General features: G+C 40.2%; 1 protein-coding gene and 1 non-coding gene across 5 annotated transcripts in view; both read right to left on the bottom strand.

Moving 5' to 3' along the window:
- Positions 1-18,440, bottom strand: part of CLCN5 (chloride voltage-gated channel 5) — a 155,013-nt gene that overhangs the window by 34,077 nt on the left and 102,496 nt on the right. For all 4 annotated transcript variants that reach the window (XR_451029.2, XM_057538113.1, XM_057538114.1 and 1 more), the window contains one exon: positions 12,354-12,500. Coding sequence is in view for 3 of the 4 variants with exons in the window: in XM_057538113.1 (XP_057394096.1) it covers positions 12,354-12,500 (147 nt within the window). In the remaining variant the exon portion in view is untranslated. The remainder of the gene's footprint in view (positions 1-12,353; positions 12,501-18,440) is intronic.
- Positions 11,107-11,179, bottom strand: TRNAD-GUC (transfer RNA aspartic acid (anticodon GUC)). Its single transcript has one exon. It is a non-coding gene; the product is annotated as a tRNA-Asp (tRNA).

Raw genomic sequence — 18,440 nt, 5'->3', positions numbered from 1 at the left:
CACTAACAAAGACACAAGGGGAAAGAGGATAGAAGGAAACCTCGTGCACCCTGAAGTACTGCTTTAGTGATAACCACAGCTGCATGAGGGCTCACTTATTGGCAGCAGCCTAAAGAAAGAAATAAGCACTCAAAGAAATGGAGCAGGGCTATTGGCACATATCACAGGACTTGAAAATAGTTCCATTTTTAGAATGTATTTCAGTTTTTACAGGGATATACTGTATTTTTGCTAGGCTAAAAGCACGTATACAAAAAAGTCAACACTCGACCTAGCACACATCAGCAGATATTCATCCTGCAATCTTTTAAACTGTACCTTCATTCAACAGCAAGTACTAAGGGTCTATTATGAGCCACTTCTCACTTCCATACCTGCACCCTTTTCCCTTCTTGTATTGGTTCATCCATTCGAGATCTCCCAATAAGCCATGAACCCTTTCACATTCCATTCACCTCTACGTTTCAGAATACATTACAGTTGAAGCCCCAATAATTTGCCAACATTTTTAGGACCTTTCTATCAACTTGTGCCTCCATTTTGCTTCCCCACTTACCGAAACCCAGTGGCTGAAAAGCAAATGCTTTTTTTTTCCCCTGGCCACACCGCCCTGCGGCTTACAGGATTGAACCCAGGCCCACAGCAATGAAAGCATGGAGTCGGGACCACTGGACCGCCACGGAATTCCCCAGAAAAGCAAATGTCCTCCTATGTAAGCCCTGGAGAATGTCACAGGACCATGTTATGTTTTAATATACTATCTTAGTTTGGCCCCGGGACACTTATTCAGGGCGATTATTCCATTGATACGCATCTGTACAGCCATACTGGTTGTTAAATAGTGAAATACCTGTGGCTGTAGATAAATAACTACTCTTTCCCAAGGACTCTCCTCCCCCACCACCATCCCCCGGAGGCTCCTGAACTTTCCCATGATGCAGCAGCTGGAACACCAGGAGGCTCCAGAACAGTACCCATCTGACGGGTCAGTGCCTGTGTTGTTTTGACTGTCACCCTGCACCCATTTCATTTAAGGACTGACTGCTTGGTTCCTGCTCACAGCACGTTAAAATGTGAAGTTGTCTAAGAGGCAGGAAGGACAACAAAGAGGAAACTCTATCCCAGCTCTGCTGAGCTAGACAATAAGAGAGGTGGTGAGAGAGGTGCGTAATGGAACTGCAAAAACAATAATAAATCTATGATATGTACTATTAAAATGAAGTTTGAGGGCCATGAGAAGTATATAGGAAGGTGGGGCATGGGAGAAATGGATAGGGAAAAGGCTTTCGAGATAAGCGTGAATCTAGATTCTTATACCACCTTCAGACTCCTTGGTTCCCACTGGATACAGCTCTGCCCCCACTGGGTTGTAGACATTTGCTTGACTGTGTACCTTTTATGCCTTCTATTCCCAGCATCTGCTCTAATGTGGAAATTCCCCACCCAAATCACTTTCATTACCAGTGGAGCCAGGGTGCTAACTGCCAGAGTTACCAGTGTTAGGAAAAATAGCTTGAGGAGTATGGCTTGGTATCTGCAGACCCCCACCGTACAAAATCAATGTAGAAATAGAAGTAGAGGGGATAGGTATGACAATGTCGCTGAGAGGGTTGTCCATATAAAGAAAATAGCCCTCTGCTCCGTTACTTGCTCTTCATTCCTTCCTTCTCAAATTTATACATAAAAGGGACTGACAAGAAGACTGGTAAATGTAATGGGTAGGGAGACCCTGCTCTAAAATGCACATTCCATACCAGAGTATTGAGAAACCCTTTGGCTAGCAAGATCCTGTGTAACTACTTGTGCTTATTATTTTAGAAGCAGCATTTCTCCAGTTCTTCTATATTGAGTCTGCATTGGTTTCTCTCTATTAATCTCTAAAAGGAAGTTGGGGACAAAAGATTAGCAACTATTCTTTGGCAGGGAAAAAACTTCAAGAGAGGAAATACCAAGTAGGAGATTCTTCTTGGATTCATGGGAATAGTGTGATGTCATGAACAACAACAACAAAAAACAACAGTTAAACACACACACACACACACACACACACATATATATATAATCTAGGAATTGCTCTTAAGGAAACACTTGTACCTGTGCACACCAATGTATGTATGCTATTCACTGCAGCACTGGAAACAATGGAAGAGTCCAGTAATGGGGGAATAGCATAAGGAAAGAAGTAGACTGATGTGTACCAAAATAGAAAAATCTCCCAAACTTACTATGTGATAAAAGCAAGTTATAAAATAATAAGTAGATTTTTTAAAAAAATTAAAGTGTGTGTCTCTGTGTTAACTGGATAGAAAAAGAAGTGAAAGGGTCATAACTGAGTTATTTTGAAGGGTTATCTCTGGAGTGGGAAGTAGTGAGGGGACTTTCACATTTTATATACATGTGTATTGTTTGAATCTTTAACAGTGAGGTGTATCTATGTGTTATATAAATGTTTCTAAAAAGAAAAATAATGATAATGCAGCTAGAAGAGTAGAGACAAGACATTGCAAAGGGAAGACTTCCATTCTGAGAGGCAGACCACTGGGGTATTTAGAAACAAAGCAGGTGACAGTTTCTGTAGAACACTAGGAGGAAAGCACCAAGAGGAAGATGACTTACTAAATTTTTACATGAAAGTCAATGGGAGGACTTCCCTGGTGGCTCAGTGGTTAAGAATCCTCCTGCCAATGCAGGGGACACAGGTTCCATCCCTGGTCTGGGAAGATCCCACATGCCGTGGAGCAACTAAGCCCATGCACCACAACTACTGAGCCTGTGCTCTAGAGCCCGCATGCCACAACTACTGAGCCCACGTGCCGCAACTGCTGAAGCCCACGTGCCTAGAGCCCGTGCTCCGCAACAAGAGAAGCCACCACAATGAGAAGCCCGCGCACCGCAAGGAAGACCCAACGCAGCCATAAATAAATAAATAAATAAATAAATAAATAAATAAATAAAGTCAGTCTTTGTGATCACACCCATTGTCTAGCAGTGAGAAGATACAGATTCCAACCCTAGCTCCATAACTCACTAATTGTGTCACCCTGGGCAACTGCCTTAACCTCTGTAGGTTTCAGGTTCCCCATCTGTAAAAATGAGGGCATATCAGCATGTATGATTTTTACGGTCCTTTCCAGCTCTCATACTCTATAATTTTAGCAATGATTATTTGTGGGTCATTCGTACATTGTGTTGAATGACTTCTGAGAAGACATTAGCTTTGAGGAATTCCAAATGGTATTTTGATTGCATAGTTATCACAGAATACCCTTCTGGCAAGATCAATAAATGGTACTACCAATCCTTAGAAAAGTTAAGATTCAGCTGAGCAGTGAAGTAGAGCACAACCTGGGACCCCACACTTCCGGTCTGTGCCTAACTAGAGCTATACCAACATGGCCACGGTACCTCTGGAGTACCTGCTAGCCACAGACCCCGGAAACACCCAGCACACACTCCTGAAACATCACAGCAACCCTCTCCTCTACCACATAATGCCTTAAATTGGAACAAGGTGAGGTTCATAATAATCCACTCAGGATTTATTAGAGGCCAAACGCCCTCTAATTTTTTTCTCCCTTTGAGAGGGGACCAAAGTGGTCTCACTAATTAGAAAATAAATGGGGAGCTTCCAGATTCAGCTCTGGCAAGTAAAAAGCTCAGAAGTTGTCTTGCTGTACACTTGAAACTAATACAACATTATAAATTAACTATACTTCAATTAAAAAAACAAATAAAAAAGTTGTTGCTCCCATTCGTACAGCAAGAAAAAGCTAGACAAACTGAAAAATCATTAACTTTTCCTGGACCCACCGGAGAATTGCTGCAAGGGAAACTCTGACCCCCAAATCTGAAGAGACAGGCTTATCCAAAAAGACACAGAGAGATCTGCTTACCTGGAGTAGAAACCGCTAGAACCATAACTGGTAGGGCTACTTAAATGGCAACTTTGACGAACTGCTGAAGGCTGTGTGTGGACTTGTGTGAGAGTAAGGAACTCCTGAGCCTGTACTTCGGTGGGTTTTATCTCCAGGAACCCTACCAGGTTCTCAAAGTGAAGAGCTAAGAAACATGTCCTCCTAGCTCTGAGGAGGAGAAGTGAAGAGGTATCACTGTGAAATAGGCCAGACCTGTCTCTGTAACAAAGGCCTATGCTCCAGGGGAAAATACTTTGCCTGAGCCTTATCCCAGTTGGGGGAAGGGCATTCTTCCCTCTCCAGCCCCAACCCGACCCTTTTAGTCTCACCTAAGGGAAAAAAGCAAAGTCAGTAGGGGTCTGGGCTTCCTGGAAATGGGCTGGGAATGCGGAGGTCAGAGACAGGAGTAGGGGGCAGGGAGAACAAAAAGCTATACCACCGGATTACACTTTGTGAAGGTCAAAGACACAAGACACAGGTCCAACAGACACTGCAATTTAATCAGAAGATTATAAAATAACCTGCTCCCCCATACCATACAACCATACCAATGGGGCTCCCATATCTTAATAACAGTGGATTACAGCTGCAAGACACAGAATCTCTTTCAAGGAATTGTACTTAAGGAAACTCAAAATCAACAGGGGAGACAAAAACAAGGACACTACAGGAATTTAACCCCTGGCACCAATAATTACACCAAACATTAAACAAAGCCCAACTCCTAGCCAGTTTAACATAAATCCTAACACAAGGGAATTAAACTAGAAACCAGTAACAGAAAAATAGCTGGAAAATGACCAAATACCTGGAAATTAAGCAACATACTTCCAAATAACCCATGGGTCAAAGAAGTCTGAAGACAAATTTTAAAACATTTTGAAGTAAATGAAAATGAAAATACAACATAACAAAATTTGTGGGATACAGCAAAAAGCAGTACTTAGAAATTTATAATATTAAATGTATATATTAGAAAAGAAGAAAGAGCTAAAATCAAAAGATCTAAACATCACCAAAGAAGACATACAGATGGCAAATAGCAAATGAAAAGATGCTCAACATCATTTGTCATTAGGGTAATGCAAATTAACAACAAGATCCCACTACACACCTATTAGAATGGCTAAAACCTAAACACTGACAATACCAATTGCTCACAAGGATGTGGAATTACAGGAACTCTCATTCATTGCTGGTGGGAATACAAAATGGTACAGCCACTTTAGAAGACAGCTGGGCAATTTCTTATAAAACCAAACATAGTCTTACCATATAATCCAGAAATTGCATCTATATATTTACCCAACTGACTTGAAAACTTACGCCCACAGGAAAACCTACACACAGATGTTTATAGCAGCTTTAGTCGTAATTGCCAAAAGTTGGAAGAAACCAAGATGTCCTATAGTAGGTAGGTGAATGAATAGACAAACTGTGGTATAGCCAGACAATGGAATATTATTTAGGGATGAAAAGGAATGAGCTATCAATCCACACAAAGACATGGAAGAACCTTAAATGCATACTGCTAAGTGAAGGAAGCCAATTTGAAAAGTCTATGTACTGTATGATTCCATTTATAAAGACATTCTGGAAAAGACAAATTTATAAAGATGAAAACAGATCAATGGTTGCCAGGGGCTCAGAAGAAAGGATGCTGAATAGGTAAGACACAGGGGATTTCTTAGGGCAGTGAAACTATTCTGCATGATACTATAATAGTGGATACAGGTCACTATGCATTGGCCAAAATCCATAGAGCTTTACAGCACAAAGAGTGAACCTTGGTCTTCCCTGGTGGCGCAGTGGTTGAGAGTCTGCCTGCTGGTGCGGGGGACACGGGTTAGAGCCCTGGTCTGGGAAGATCCCACATGCCGCGGAGCAACTAGGCCCGTGAGCCACAATTACTGAGCCTGCGCGTCTGGAGCCTGTGCTCCGCAACAAGAGAGGCCACGATAGTGAGAGGCCCGCGCACCGTGATGAAGAGTGGCCCCCGCTTGCCGCAACTAGAGAAAGCCCTCACACAGAAATGAAGACCCAACACAGCCAAAAATAAATAAATTAATTAATTTATTTATTTATTTATTTATTTTTTTAAAAAAAGAGTGAACCTTAATGTATGCAATTAAAAAAAAAATCCCAGGATGGAATGCAGAATGTGGCAAAAGAATCCAATTATATTACAAATTTGTGAAACAGCCTCACTAAAGGGGTAAAGGAAAAAGATGCTGACCCAAGTAACTGGAAATGAGTGGAGTTTGTAAGACTAAAGGCAAAAGAATTTTGTATAAGCACTTTACTGGAGTTGATAAAGTCGTTTCCCACGGAGGGTACGGGTTAACAATTTGAAACCATGCACGTACACTGGAAATGAACAGTTAAATATTGGATGGTGAATGGTGGGAGCCACATTTCTCACTACCTGGAGGGGCAGGTTACAGACAAGCAAGGGGAGGAGGCAAGAATGATCCATGTGGTAATGGATTACAATTAGAGACACCAGTATGATCTCATGTTTAGCTTAATATAGAGGCAGATAGTTACATACAGATAATCTATCTATTTACAGATATGTGTAAATACGTGGGTCAGTATACACATATATTTATATTTCCTTACTGAGAGGGCCTAGAAGCAACAACGCCCCAATAGAAAAAAGCGCACCTCGTGCCCAGATCTTGGTTTCTAATACCAATCTCCACTGAAAGGAACTAGGGCTCCTTGGAGAAATGGCTGATTCTAGGACTGAGGCAGGAAATATATAACATGGGCCGGGAGCATACTGTAGTACCAGAAAGTAAATAAGTGCTCAAGAAACCTGCACAGTGACAGGGGTATGTCAAAGGGAGACGGAGCCAATTGAAAGAGCTCCAAATGCAAAGTTAGAAAAATTTGAATAAAATAAAGTAATAATGGATTATAGCCCAAAGTATTAAACAGATGAGTCCCTACTGATATAAATAAGTGATTGAATAAATAACTGAGAGAGAATAGAGAAATCTCCGATGAAGAACAATTCCAAATAGTGTCTGTAGATACTTCACCCTCAAGGAGGTAGAGAATAACTTCCTTAATCTTAAGTGTCAGCTACGCAGTGACTTCCTTCCAAAGAACACATTATGGAAAGGATGAAAAAAGAGTAACTTCACAGTGGAGAAAACTGACAAACACTACCTCAGCCAGGTGATCAAGGTGAATCAGCAGTGATAAGTCATATTGATGGTATATACCTTTGATATGATGTGGTAAGAATGACACTTTACCTCTAGTCTTCTTCCCCCAAGCCCCAGTCCAATTATGAGAAAAACATCAAACAAATCCCAACTTAGCAACATTCTACAAATACCTGGCCAATAATCCTCAAAACTGTCAAGGTCACCAAATACAAAGAAAGTCTAAGAAACCATCACAGCCAAGAGGAGCCCGAGGAGACATGACGACTAAATGTAATGCGGTGTCCTGGATGGGACATTAGGTAAAAACTCAGTAGACCTGAATAAAACATATACTTAAGACAAAAATATAAATATATAAATGGGGGAGAGATTAGAGGGCATACATTCTGAAATCTGACCAGGTATTTTCCCATTAAGGAACCTAAAGGAAGCCTTTAAAGCCTGTGGACCATCATCATAGGCCTCATTTTATGGGGTCAGCATATTAAAACAGGTGAGGTTTATGGCCCCACAGAGCTTTTGATAAGGGCTACTTTTTCTTTTTTTCAAGCTCAAAAAGCAGCGATAACAATTGCCATTCTCCTAGGCTAAGCGTTATAGGGAAGTTTGAATATTATGAGGGTGACGGTTCCCAAATGCCCTTTCCTTCTCCTCCTGGCACCATCCACACAAATGAGTCCGTTTGGGAGAGCCTAACTGAGATGATGAAGGGAGGATTCTCCATGAGCTGAAGCCCAAGGTGTTTTCTGCTTCTCTCTGAAGGAATACTATGATCTTTTTTTACAGCGGGGCAGAACAAACAGAACTGTTTCACAGCTTCCATGGTGGATTTCATGTACCGTCATGTTTTTCATTTTAAAAGTTTTTCCCTTCCCTGGGACATCAGGAGGTTATGCTGAGGCTGGCAGGGGTGGTCTGGGCACGTTCTCACACGTGAGGGGGAAATGGCCTGCTCATACTGCACCTGGGCTTTGAAGTCATCTGTGACTCTTCTGGTTTATTCTCCATGTCTAATTGGTCCTATTGATCCCCACTCTGAAACTTCTCCAGAACTTATTCTTTCCCCCTCTCCATTTCCTGCTGCCTTAATTCAGGCCTTTGCTCTTTTGTCTAGATTGTTCAAAAATAACAGTTTAACTGGTCTTCCAGTCTCCAGCATACTCTTCCCCTGAATCCATCTTCCAGATTGCCATAAATTCTCTAAAACACCAATCTGATCACATCATTCCTCTGCTTTTCAATCATTTGGTGACTCCTTGGTTACAAGATAAGGTCCAAAAGCGTAGACAATCTGGACCCCACCTAGATTTCTAACTAGATCTCCCAACCTATATCCTGCTCCAACTGTCACCATCCCCACCCTTGGAGTCTCAGGCCTCAGACACACAGACTCTGTTTCTTGAGCAGAAGACGCTCTCTCATGCTGCTGTGTGCCTTTACCTGTGCTGCTCTCTCTGCCAGGAATGTCTCCTCATTCTACAGTCAGGGAGTAGCAGCAAGGCATGCTGGGTAGAAAGACAAGGAAGCGAGGGGGAAAAGAGAATCGAAGAACATCACCAAAACAACACAGTTCGTATCTGGGTGTTCCAGAAATGAATGAATTGCTGAATTGCTGACCAGGAGTTCCAGGCTGCGGAGGCAGGCAAGTGAGAACAGATGGACTATGAGAATAGCTCTGAAATTTTTCCTGTTACTCAAACCCTTTTTCTATTTGCCTCCTCCTCCCCTTCTTTCAGATCTCTGTGTTTATGTTTCTTCTAATTTACAGACTACTATAACACTACCTCAGATGCATTTAACCATGCCATGCATAATTTATTTATTCATTACTCATAAATCAATCCCTCCAGCCATCTGGAAAACAAGGACCACTTCTACTGCCTTTCAAGCTCCTTTTAACTAATCTTTTTAGTACGTGCCATTGTGCTTGGTACAAAATGTAATATTTTATGCACAGTTTCACCACCAAATATCAAGGACTTTATGACCTTTTTTTTCTGTTGTTGTTGTTGTGTTCACTAGGAAATCCCATGTGAAAACATTAAATAAAATAAGAACAATTAAAAAGCAAAGCAAGAAAATTATATCACTACGGAGTATTTTAAGTGGACTGATTTTTGTGTGTGGCTCATGGAAAACAGCCTCATTATTATATGGTCAGATCTTGGAAACCACAAGTAGTAATTCTCCTGTAAAGGCTAGTGAAAAGTGGTGAAGGACTACTCACGTAAAACTATATTCCACAGTCATAAGCAATGTCAAAATCTTGTCTGCCTCAGTTTTCTAGTTTATTAAATAGGAATAATGGATACTTGCCCCAATCACCTACCGAGAGCAACGTGAACACAGAAAAACTACTTTGGTCATACAGATGCCATATGAAATCATTTTTCATTAGAAGCAATGACGATAACTAAGCTAAACCACTCTGGTTTAGCCAGAAGGCTTAAGTAGAGGTAGACAGTTTAAGCTAATGGATACCCTAACTGACCACTTCACTAGAGCCAGTAATTGGTATGACTGACTCACTATGGTTGTAAGTACTCATAAATGGACATGATACACACATGTCCCTTTTATATTAGTAGGCAAATAGGAAAACCCACTAAATACCAAACTATGAATACCTTTCTTTTATGAACTTTCAATTCAGGGGTTCTCTTCTACTGTCACGGCCCTGAGGTACCTTTACCAGGCAAATTTCTTGTTATCCTTTTGAACCTGTGGTTTTCTTACCTGTATATTCATCCCAAGTTGGGCACCTCCCCTCAGAGGAGCCTTCCCTGACCTTTCCAACTACTGTGGTGTTCCCCAGTTATCATCTATTGTCATTCAGTTTATTTCCATCCTTGTACTTATCACAATGTGTAATTAACTAGGGAATCTGCTTATTTACCCAACTAGATCTAAATTCCAGATCAGCTTGGATCTTATCTATGTTAATCCTGCCACTGTATTCCCAGTGCCTTATAGCAGTACCTGGTTCATACCAGGTGCTTGAAAAGTATTTGTTGAATGAGTATGTGAAGGAGTTTTGTCCTCACAGTGACAATAAGGTTAATTCAAACTTCTTAGCATGACATTCAGGCCCCAATTTACTTATTTGGGCTTATATTATTCTGCCTTTTTATACCTCTGTATATTATGCCTGTTGCTACCTCTGTAAAAGCTTGCTTTCTGCCTCAAATGTTCTTCCTCCTACCAAATAACTTACCTTTCAAGGCCCCTCTCAAACACACCTTTTCTGTGAAATTTTTTCCAATCCTACACACACACACACACAGAATGCGTCCTCTGCTACGTCCTTATAATATAGGGTTATAATAGACATAATAATAATGATGATTATGATAGCTAACATTTTATTGAGCATTAACTCTATGCCGGGTACATAAGCACTTGATATGTTATTATCTCATTTAATCCTGAAAACAACTCTTAAGAGGTAGGTACTATCATAAGTACTTATGTGTCTGTTAGGCTAGCTAGAATCAACTTCATGAAGGCAGGGATGGTGCCTTAGAGCCTTGCTAATTCCCAGAACCTAGCAAAGTATCTGTAATGTCATAGGCCCTTAATACAAATTTGCTAAATAATGAATTCTGATAGTAGTTTCTTGTCCCCTGATTTCACTTTGAGAATGGCAATCCCAATCACTTAAAGAACCGGACAATAAAGTATATAAATTTAATCTTAAAGTGATACAGTCCTTTCTAATAACAACAAGAAACTCAGAAGTCATAAAAGAAGAGGGTTATATACCTAGCTATACAAAAATTTTAAAATATTTGTAGATTAAAAACACAAAGTTAACAAAGGCAAACCAGAAATAGAAAATATACATATTCAACCTACATTAGACAAAAGATTAATAGTAATAATATAAAGGGCTCTTATAAAAAAATAAGAAAAGATAATCAGCCCATTAGAAAAACAGGAACATCATATGAACAGGAAACTTCCAGAAAAAGAAATTTTTTTTTGGCCACACCGTGCAGCTTGTGGGATTTTAGTTCCCTGACCGGGGATTGAACTCGAGCCCTCGGCAGTGACAGTGCAAAGTCCTAACCACTGGACCACCAGGGAATTCCCCAGAAAAAGAAATTTAAATGGTTAATAAGCATGAAAATATGCTCAAGCTCATTAATTTTAAAAAGTGAAAATTAAAACAATAATAGGGATGTATTTATTTATTTATCATATTGCAAAGATGAAAAAAGAATTATAATGTTTAGCACCAGCAAGGCTGGTGAAAGGGGAAATAAGCACTCTTACACGCTCATGCTACAGAAATGCTCTCATACACTTAAAAGATAGATACACACACACACACACACACACACACACGCACATGGTTGTCCATTGTGGCACTGTTCGTAATAGCAAGAGATTGGAAGCAATTGAAATGTGCATCAATAGAAGCTTGGTTAAGTAAACTATGGTACAGCTATACCATGAAATTGTATGCAGCCAATGAAGAGAATGACGTTACTACATAACCAAATAATAGATAAGGGGAATTCTCATTTTATAAATATATTCCAGATAATAAGAAAACAATTATAAAAAGGGGAAAGGATTTGAACAGACACTTCATCGAAGAGGATATAAGGTTGGCAAATTAAGCACATGAAATGATGTTCAACATCATAAACCATTAGGGAAATGAAATTAAAACCATGATGAGATAACACTACATAGCTGTTAGAATGGTTAAAATTAAAATTACTGAAAATACTAAGAGCAGAACAAGTGGAAGAACTACCATACATGGCTAGTTCAGATGCAAAATGGTACAGCCACTCTGGAAAATGGTTTGGCAGTTACTTACAAAGTTCAGCATACATTTATCACACAATCCAGTGATCCCACTCCGGGGTATACAACTCAGCAAGAGAAAGGAATGAACAACTTAAATGAACCTCCAAGGCATTAAGCTCAGTGAATGAAGTCAGTCTCAGAAGTTGAAACTATGTGATTCCATGTATATGACATTCTCAAAAAGGAAAAACTATGGGACAGAGAACAAATCAGTGGTTACCAGGGCTTGGGGGTGGGGGAGGTCTGACTGCCAAGGGTAATAAGAAGGAATTCTTTGGGGGTGTTGAACTGTTCTGTATCCTGTCGGTGGTGGTTATTACAAGTATCTATGCATGTGTTAAAATTCACAGGACTGTGTGCCAGGAGATAGATAAATGTTATTGTATGTACATTGGAAATAATTTTTAAAAAGATAAATTGTCATCAGCAGTAATGATACCTTCTATTTCTCCATCTAAGGGAGGAACATCATCTCTCATGGAGAAATCCATAGCTGTCCCTGGTATGTCCATCAAGTCCTCATCACTGGAGCTGCTCTGGAAGCTATTGAAACTCCCCTGCTGAAAGCCTCTGTTATCCATGGCTCCTGCACAGAAAAAAAAAAAAAAAACAGGAGGCTTATTACAATGACTTCCAAGCCCCTTACCACTTATTCTTTTTTTATTGTGGTAAATACACATAACATAAAATTTACCATTTAAACCGTTTTAAACTGGCAATTCAGTAGCATTTAGCACATTTACAATGATGTGCAATCATCACTATCCATTTCCAGAAATTTTTCATCATCTCAAACAGAAACTCACTACCCAGTAAACATAACTTCCCATCTCCCTCCCACCCCAGACCCTTATAACCTCTATTCTCTTTCTGTGTCTGTGATTTGCTGATTCTGGATATTTCATATAAATGTAATCATATAAGATGTGGGCTTTTGTGTCTGGCTTATTTCACTTCTCATAATTTTTTCAAGGCTCATCCATGCTGTAGCATGTATCAGTACTACATTCCTTTTTAGAACTGAATAATACCCATTGTATGGATATACCACATTTTATTTACCCATTTATCAGTTGATGGACATTTGGGTAGTTTTCACCTTTTGGGTTACCACTTATTCGTATGTCCTCTTTCGTGCTCTTATTTTGACAGTATAGACATACAAACTACTTAGCACAGTCAGTTACCCTCCAGATATAACATACCACTACCCTTATCATGTAGTTGATATTGGTTTTTTGAGAACCATTGCAAATAAGCAAATCAAATGAGGACATGCATACAAAACTCATGGGAGTTCACAAGTAAATAAAAACTTGAAATAAGAACTAGACAGCAGTATTGAGAAATGTGCTAGCCATCTGGGAGTGGAAAAATATTATTTTATGCCTCTGGCTCTCCCAGAGTTCTTAACGCAATATAGATGCACAGAAATACTGGGAAAAAGAGGCATACTGTGCTGTTCAATGTTGTTCTCTGCTCAAGAATTTAATATTAAAGATGAAACACTTTCCACATCCCAAGTGGGAATCTTCAGATCATAAAATTTTATTCAAAAAAACTTAGTATATTGATCTTCTTTTAAAAAAAAACAAACAGCATTACAGCCAACTTTATCTAGCCCTGCAGCTCCCCACCCCAGTTTTTGATGAAATCTTCATCAAGTTTCATAGTCAACAAAGTTCTATTCGATTAGGCAAATAATACTCTTTTTTAAAAATTTCATTCATTCATTCATTTTACTTTTGGCTGCGTTGGGTCTTCGTTGCTGCGTGCGGGCTTTCTCTAGTTGCAGCGAGCGGGGGCGCCTCTTTGTTGTGGTGCGCGGGCTTCTCATTGCGGTGGCTTCTCTTGTTGTGGAGCATGGGCTTCAGGTGCGTGGGCTTCAGTAGTTGTGGCAAGCAGGCTCGGTAGTTGTGGCTCACGGGCTCTAGAGCACAGGCTCAGTAGTTGTGGCGCACAGGCTTAGTTGCTCCACGGCACGTGGGATCTTCCCGGACCAGGGCTTGAACCCGTGTCCCCTGCATTGGCAGGCGGATTCTTAACCGCTGCGCCACCAGGGAAGCCCTAAATAATACTCTTTTAAGAAACTTCTTACTCTGGGTTATCAGAATTATGTGTGAGAATGTGGTAAAGACCAAATACGTTAAATTAAACTTTAGGGGGACTTCCCTGGTGGTCCAGTGGTTAAGACTCCGTGCTCCCAATGCAGGGGGCCCGGGTTTGATCCCTGGTCGGGGAACTAAGATCCCACATACTGCAACTGGAGAGCCTGTGCGCCACAACTAGAGAAGCCCGTGCACTGCAACGATAACCCCGCACAGCCATAGTTAATTAATTAATTAATTAAATGTTAGGCCTAAAAAATTGCAATCACAGCAGTTAAATTAAATATTTTAAACATTGAGCATAAAGGAGAAAGAACCAACATTTACCAGGACTTCAATTAATTTTCAGGCCCTGCGCCATGTGCTTAAAGTGAACTCTTTCACTTAATTTTTCCAGCGTTCCTAAGCTGTGGCATTAGCACTCCTAGTGCAGATGAGGAAACCAAAGCTCAGAGAGACTAAGTAACTTGCCCAGTTAGTGTTTTAAAAAACAGTAAGCTCCAAATCATGTGTTCAATTTCACAACATCTCACTTATGATAAAGAGGTCAGCCTGATGGAGAAGGTCAGCATGAGTGACATTTATGAACCACCTATTATGTATGAAGCATTGTGGGATAGTGGAACAGATACAGAAATGATGCTGGGTAGGCCAGATGAGATGAAGATTGAGAGGCAAAGACTTGGGAGTTATCAACATCAAGGTGATGACTGAAATCAAGAGAACAGATATTCCAAGGGAAATCTGCCATTCACTTATGGATAAGGATGAATATAAATAAAAGAAACACATTCTCAACAACCTTCTTTAGTATACACCAATAGCTTGAACTCTGTGCAGACATGAATCTAAACAACAGGTTCTCCAGGAACATTACCATGCTTCCATGGTGACATAATGGTCAGGTGGAGAAGGTAGGGTCATTTACCCAGAGGTACTAATAATTTAGAAAATTATCTATCATAAAACCATTCCCTCAGCTACAAAATCTCTAACCTTCCTATGTGGATCAAATGTTTCCTAGGATACTAAGAATCCATGCTTTGCATCTTCAGCCCAGCTCCCTCGCTGCCAGCCAATCCTTCATCCTCACTAGACTTCCTCCTGCTCTATCCTGCTTCCTTCATGCCCCTTCTCTGAGCACACCTGCAAAAATGCATTTACACGAATTCCTCTGAATTATGATTCTAAGCAAGAAGGTGACAAAAGCGGCTTCTGTCGCCGCTTCCGAGTCTAACCTGACTACCACAGGATCCTTAGCAGGTTTTTCCTATTACCAACGACACACAGGAAATTCTGAATCTCTCAGTCTTCCCTCCTGTCATCCAGGAAGAAGTGTCTTTAATCTTTATTTAAGAAAAAAATTAGTCTCTCTACTTTGCTCTGGATCTGACTGAGATAACAGATCCTTACCTGTCTTACTCTGAGTTACTTTATCTTATCCTTTAAGGAAATCTACTATCTCTAGCCCTCATCTCTATCTCAAGCTCCAGTCCTTAATTCCCAAGAATTCCATTTGACACTTCTGTTGCTTCTTCAAACTCAACAGGATGAAAATGAAAAACAAGCAGAAATAACATTAGCCTAAACACAAATAACAAAATCCAAACAAGGCATGTTTCCTGCCCTCACCCCTCACATCAACTTTCCCTTTTAAATATAGGTGGCATCAGAGTCAATAGTTACACTTAATATTTGTCTAACTCTGGGATTTACTACGTTCAACAAACCTATAAAAGCAATCTCAAAAGTAGGTATTCCAGGTTTCTAGAAATCTTAACAGAAAATGAGCACCATTTGAGCTGATGAGAAGAACTTGAGAGATTTTCTTTCTGTTTAAATTCATCCAACGCCCGTGAATTCCAGTGACTAGCACTGAAAGTAGGCAAGAAAATTTGCAAAACGATGCAGAATCCTTTCCCTCTCTCTTCACTGGTTATGTGCTTCATTCAGGAAATGATTTAAAATACACAGTTCCAGCAACTCTACATTAGCCACACAAATCATAGGAAGAAAAAGTATGGGGAGTCCAAAAATAATTTATATTTCGCTTTGGAATACGTCCTGTAGTCATATTTTCAGAAGGTGTACCTATTGTTCTGGGAATTCATTAAAACAAAATAATGACGCTACAAGATGAAGACTCAACAAAGGAGAAGCTGGAAATCTCTTCCGTTTCCCCATTAGGACCTTACAAACTCCTTCCTGCAACCCACTGACACAGAACAATCCAGCTAAATTGAGCTGGCTCATTTCAAACATTTCATGGAACAGCTATCTGGTTCAGTGTTTGGGTTATAAAGTGCTTCTTTAATAAGTACATAGAAATAAAGGGTCAACAAAAGAAAATTAGAAGCAGCAAGCAGATCAAGCAAAACATGCAACAAACTGGAGTTCAACAAAGAAAAAAAACATAATCAGTAAAACTCAAAGTGATATTTTGCCCGCGGATAATCCATTCTGGTAGTCTTTGGTTTTATTTTGCAGATATAAAAAAGTTCCAGACAAAAAGTTAAAGCAGCAGAATAATGAGGAAATAATTTAAAGTTCCTCAAAGTTGAGACTTGATCCTGCATTTAGTTGAACTCCAAGCCTATTGCTCTTTCCATAACACTCTGGGGCTTCCCTATGACGTGTCAGTCCAGAGAACGGCACACCTGGAATAAATCAAACCTCTAGATGGTCACAAGCCTGAGGTCAGCCAGAATTTAGGGTAGACCAGGAACAAAGTAACAGGATTTGATTTATTATCCCAACTAGTGGATTACTATAGGGCTTGTCATACAGTGAAGGGTTATGGGGGGAGGGCAAACAGGGAAAAATGTTTGGTTGATATCTGCACTACATAGCTGACACTTTCAGTGCCTTTTATCACCTTCTTGCTTAAAATCATAAGCTGGTTCCCCATTGCCTTTTGGGTCAAGTTTACATTTCTTTGTATGGTATTCAGAGCCCTATCAAATCTAGATCCCATCTACCCAGACAGACTTATCTCCTGCCATAGATTTGCTATACTCCACATAGGCCATGTACTTTTACACCTCCATACCTTTGCTCAGGCCATATATTCTCTCTGAAATCCCATCCAGCCCCCATCCTCTTTTTGGCCTGGTGAAATCCCCTTCAATCCATCTAGGGCCAGCTCAAACAGGCTTTCCCTCAACACCCCCTTTGTTCAGACATCTATGCTGATTGCATAATCTTTTCCACTTGAGTCTTGTGACTACACCATATCCTTCTCATTTTTGTGGTCTCATTTTGTGGTCTCATTTTTGTGTGAGCTTTTATTTATATGGGTTCTATCTATAGATATTTACTGAATTAGAAATCAAAACCCAGAAATATTCAAAATGAATATTTGTTAATGTAGTTGTTGTGGAACAACAACTCTAGTGTTGTTCCAGAGAAGGTATTCAATAAATGCTTATTGAGGAGGATTCTAGTTGGGGAGGAATGGTTAATAGCCAGTCAACATATTTATATAGCCAGTACTCAATAAATCTATGCCTTGCACTATGAGGGTAGAGGATTAAGGATACAAAAAGCGTTTGTTACCCTGTCACTGCTTTCAAGGAATTTATGATCTAGTTGGGGAGGAAACTTCCACATAATGTAATTATACAACAGCTAAGTGTTAAACTGTTAGAATAAAAGTGAAATTGGCATTTAGAAAATGGAAGGGAGATTGTAAGCCAGAGAAGGCTTCATGGAGGAAAGAAGGTATTCGAGGACCAGGAAGCAAAATGGCCAAAGGCTTGAGATGAGAATGAGGCTGGCATCTGTGCTTGACTAGAGGACGGGGTAGCTGTATGTGAGCAAATGGTTGGGAAGCCAATGGAGTCACTGTAGTTTTTGAGGAGCAACATGATAAAAACATAGTTTTAGGAGGTAAGTGTGGCCGCAGTGGACTGGAAGAGAGGATGAAAAGGCTAGGAAGGCAGTTCACCACTTCCAGTTTCAATGTAGGTCATTTAGGATGGAGGAAGAAGGGGGAAAAGGGGAGGAGGAGGAGTGCATATTCCCAACAGTTGTACTGAAAGAGCCAGGTGGGGATGGGGTGGGATGGTGCTAATTTGTGGTATGGCATACTAGCATCTTGTTTAACTAGTGACAGCAACACATGTTGGTACAAACAAATTAATACCTCCATCTCAACTAGCCCATTTGGCAAAAGCAAATGTATAAACCAATGGGCAGGCTGATACACATGACCCTTCACATAAAAGTATAAAGTATATCACATATTCCAATGCTAACAAGCACAAAGAAGCAATAAACTTTTCTATTTCTTATTTTGGTTCAAGAACGATAACTGTTGACCTGCACATGGCATTCCGTGTACGTAACATATGCCAGATACCACAAATGTGGAAAAGGGAGGATGCAAAAGGAAAAAAGGGTAAGAGAGGCATTATACG

Source organism: Balaenoptera acutorostrata, chromosome X (genome assembly GCF_949987535.1).
Source record: "Balaenoptera acutorostrata chromosome X, mBalAcu1.1, whole genome shotgun sequence".
In the NCBI taxonomy this organism is placed as follows: Eukaryota; Metazoa; Chordata; class Mammalia; order Artiodactyla; family Balaenopteridae; genus Balaenoptera; species Balaenoptera acutorostrata.
The sequence above is the reverse complement of the archived record's forward strand: the minus strand, read 5'-3'. Positions and strand labels throughout refer to the sequence as shown.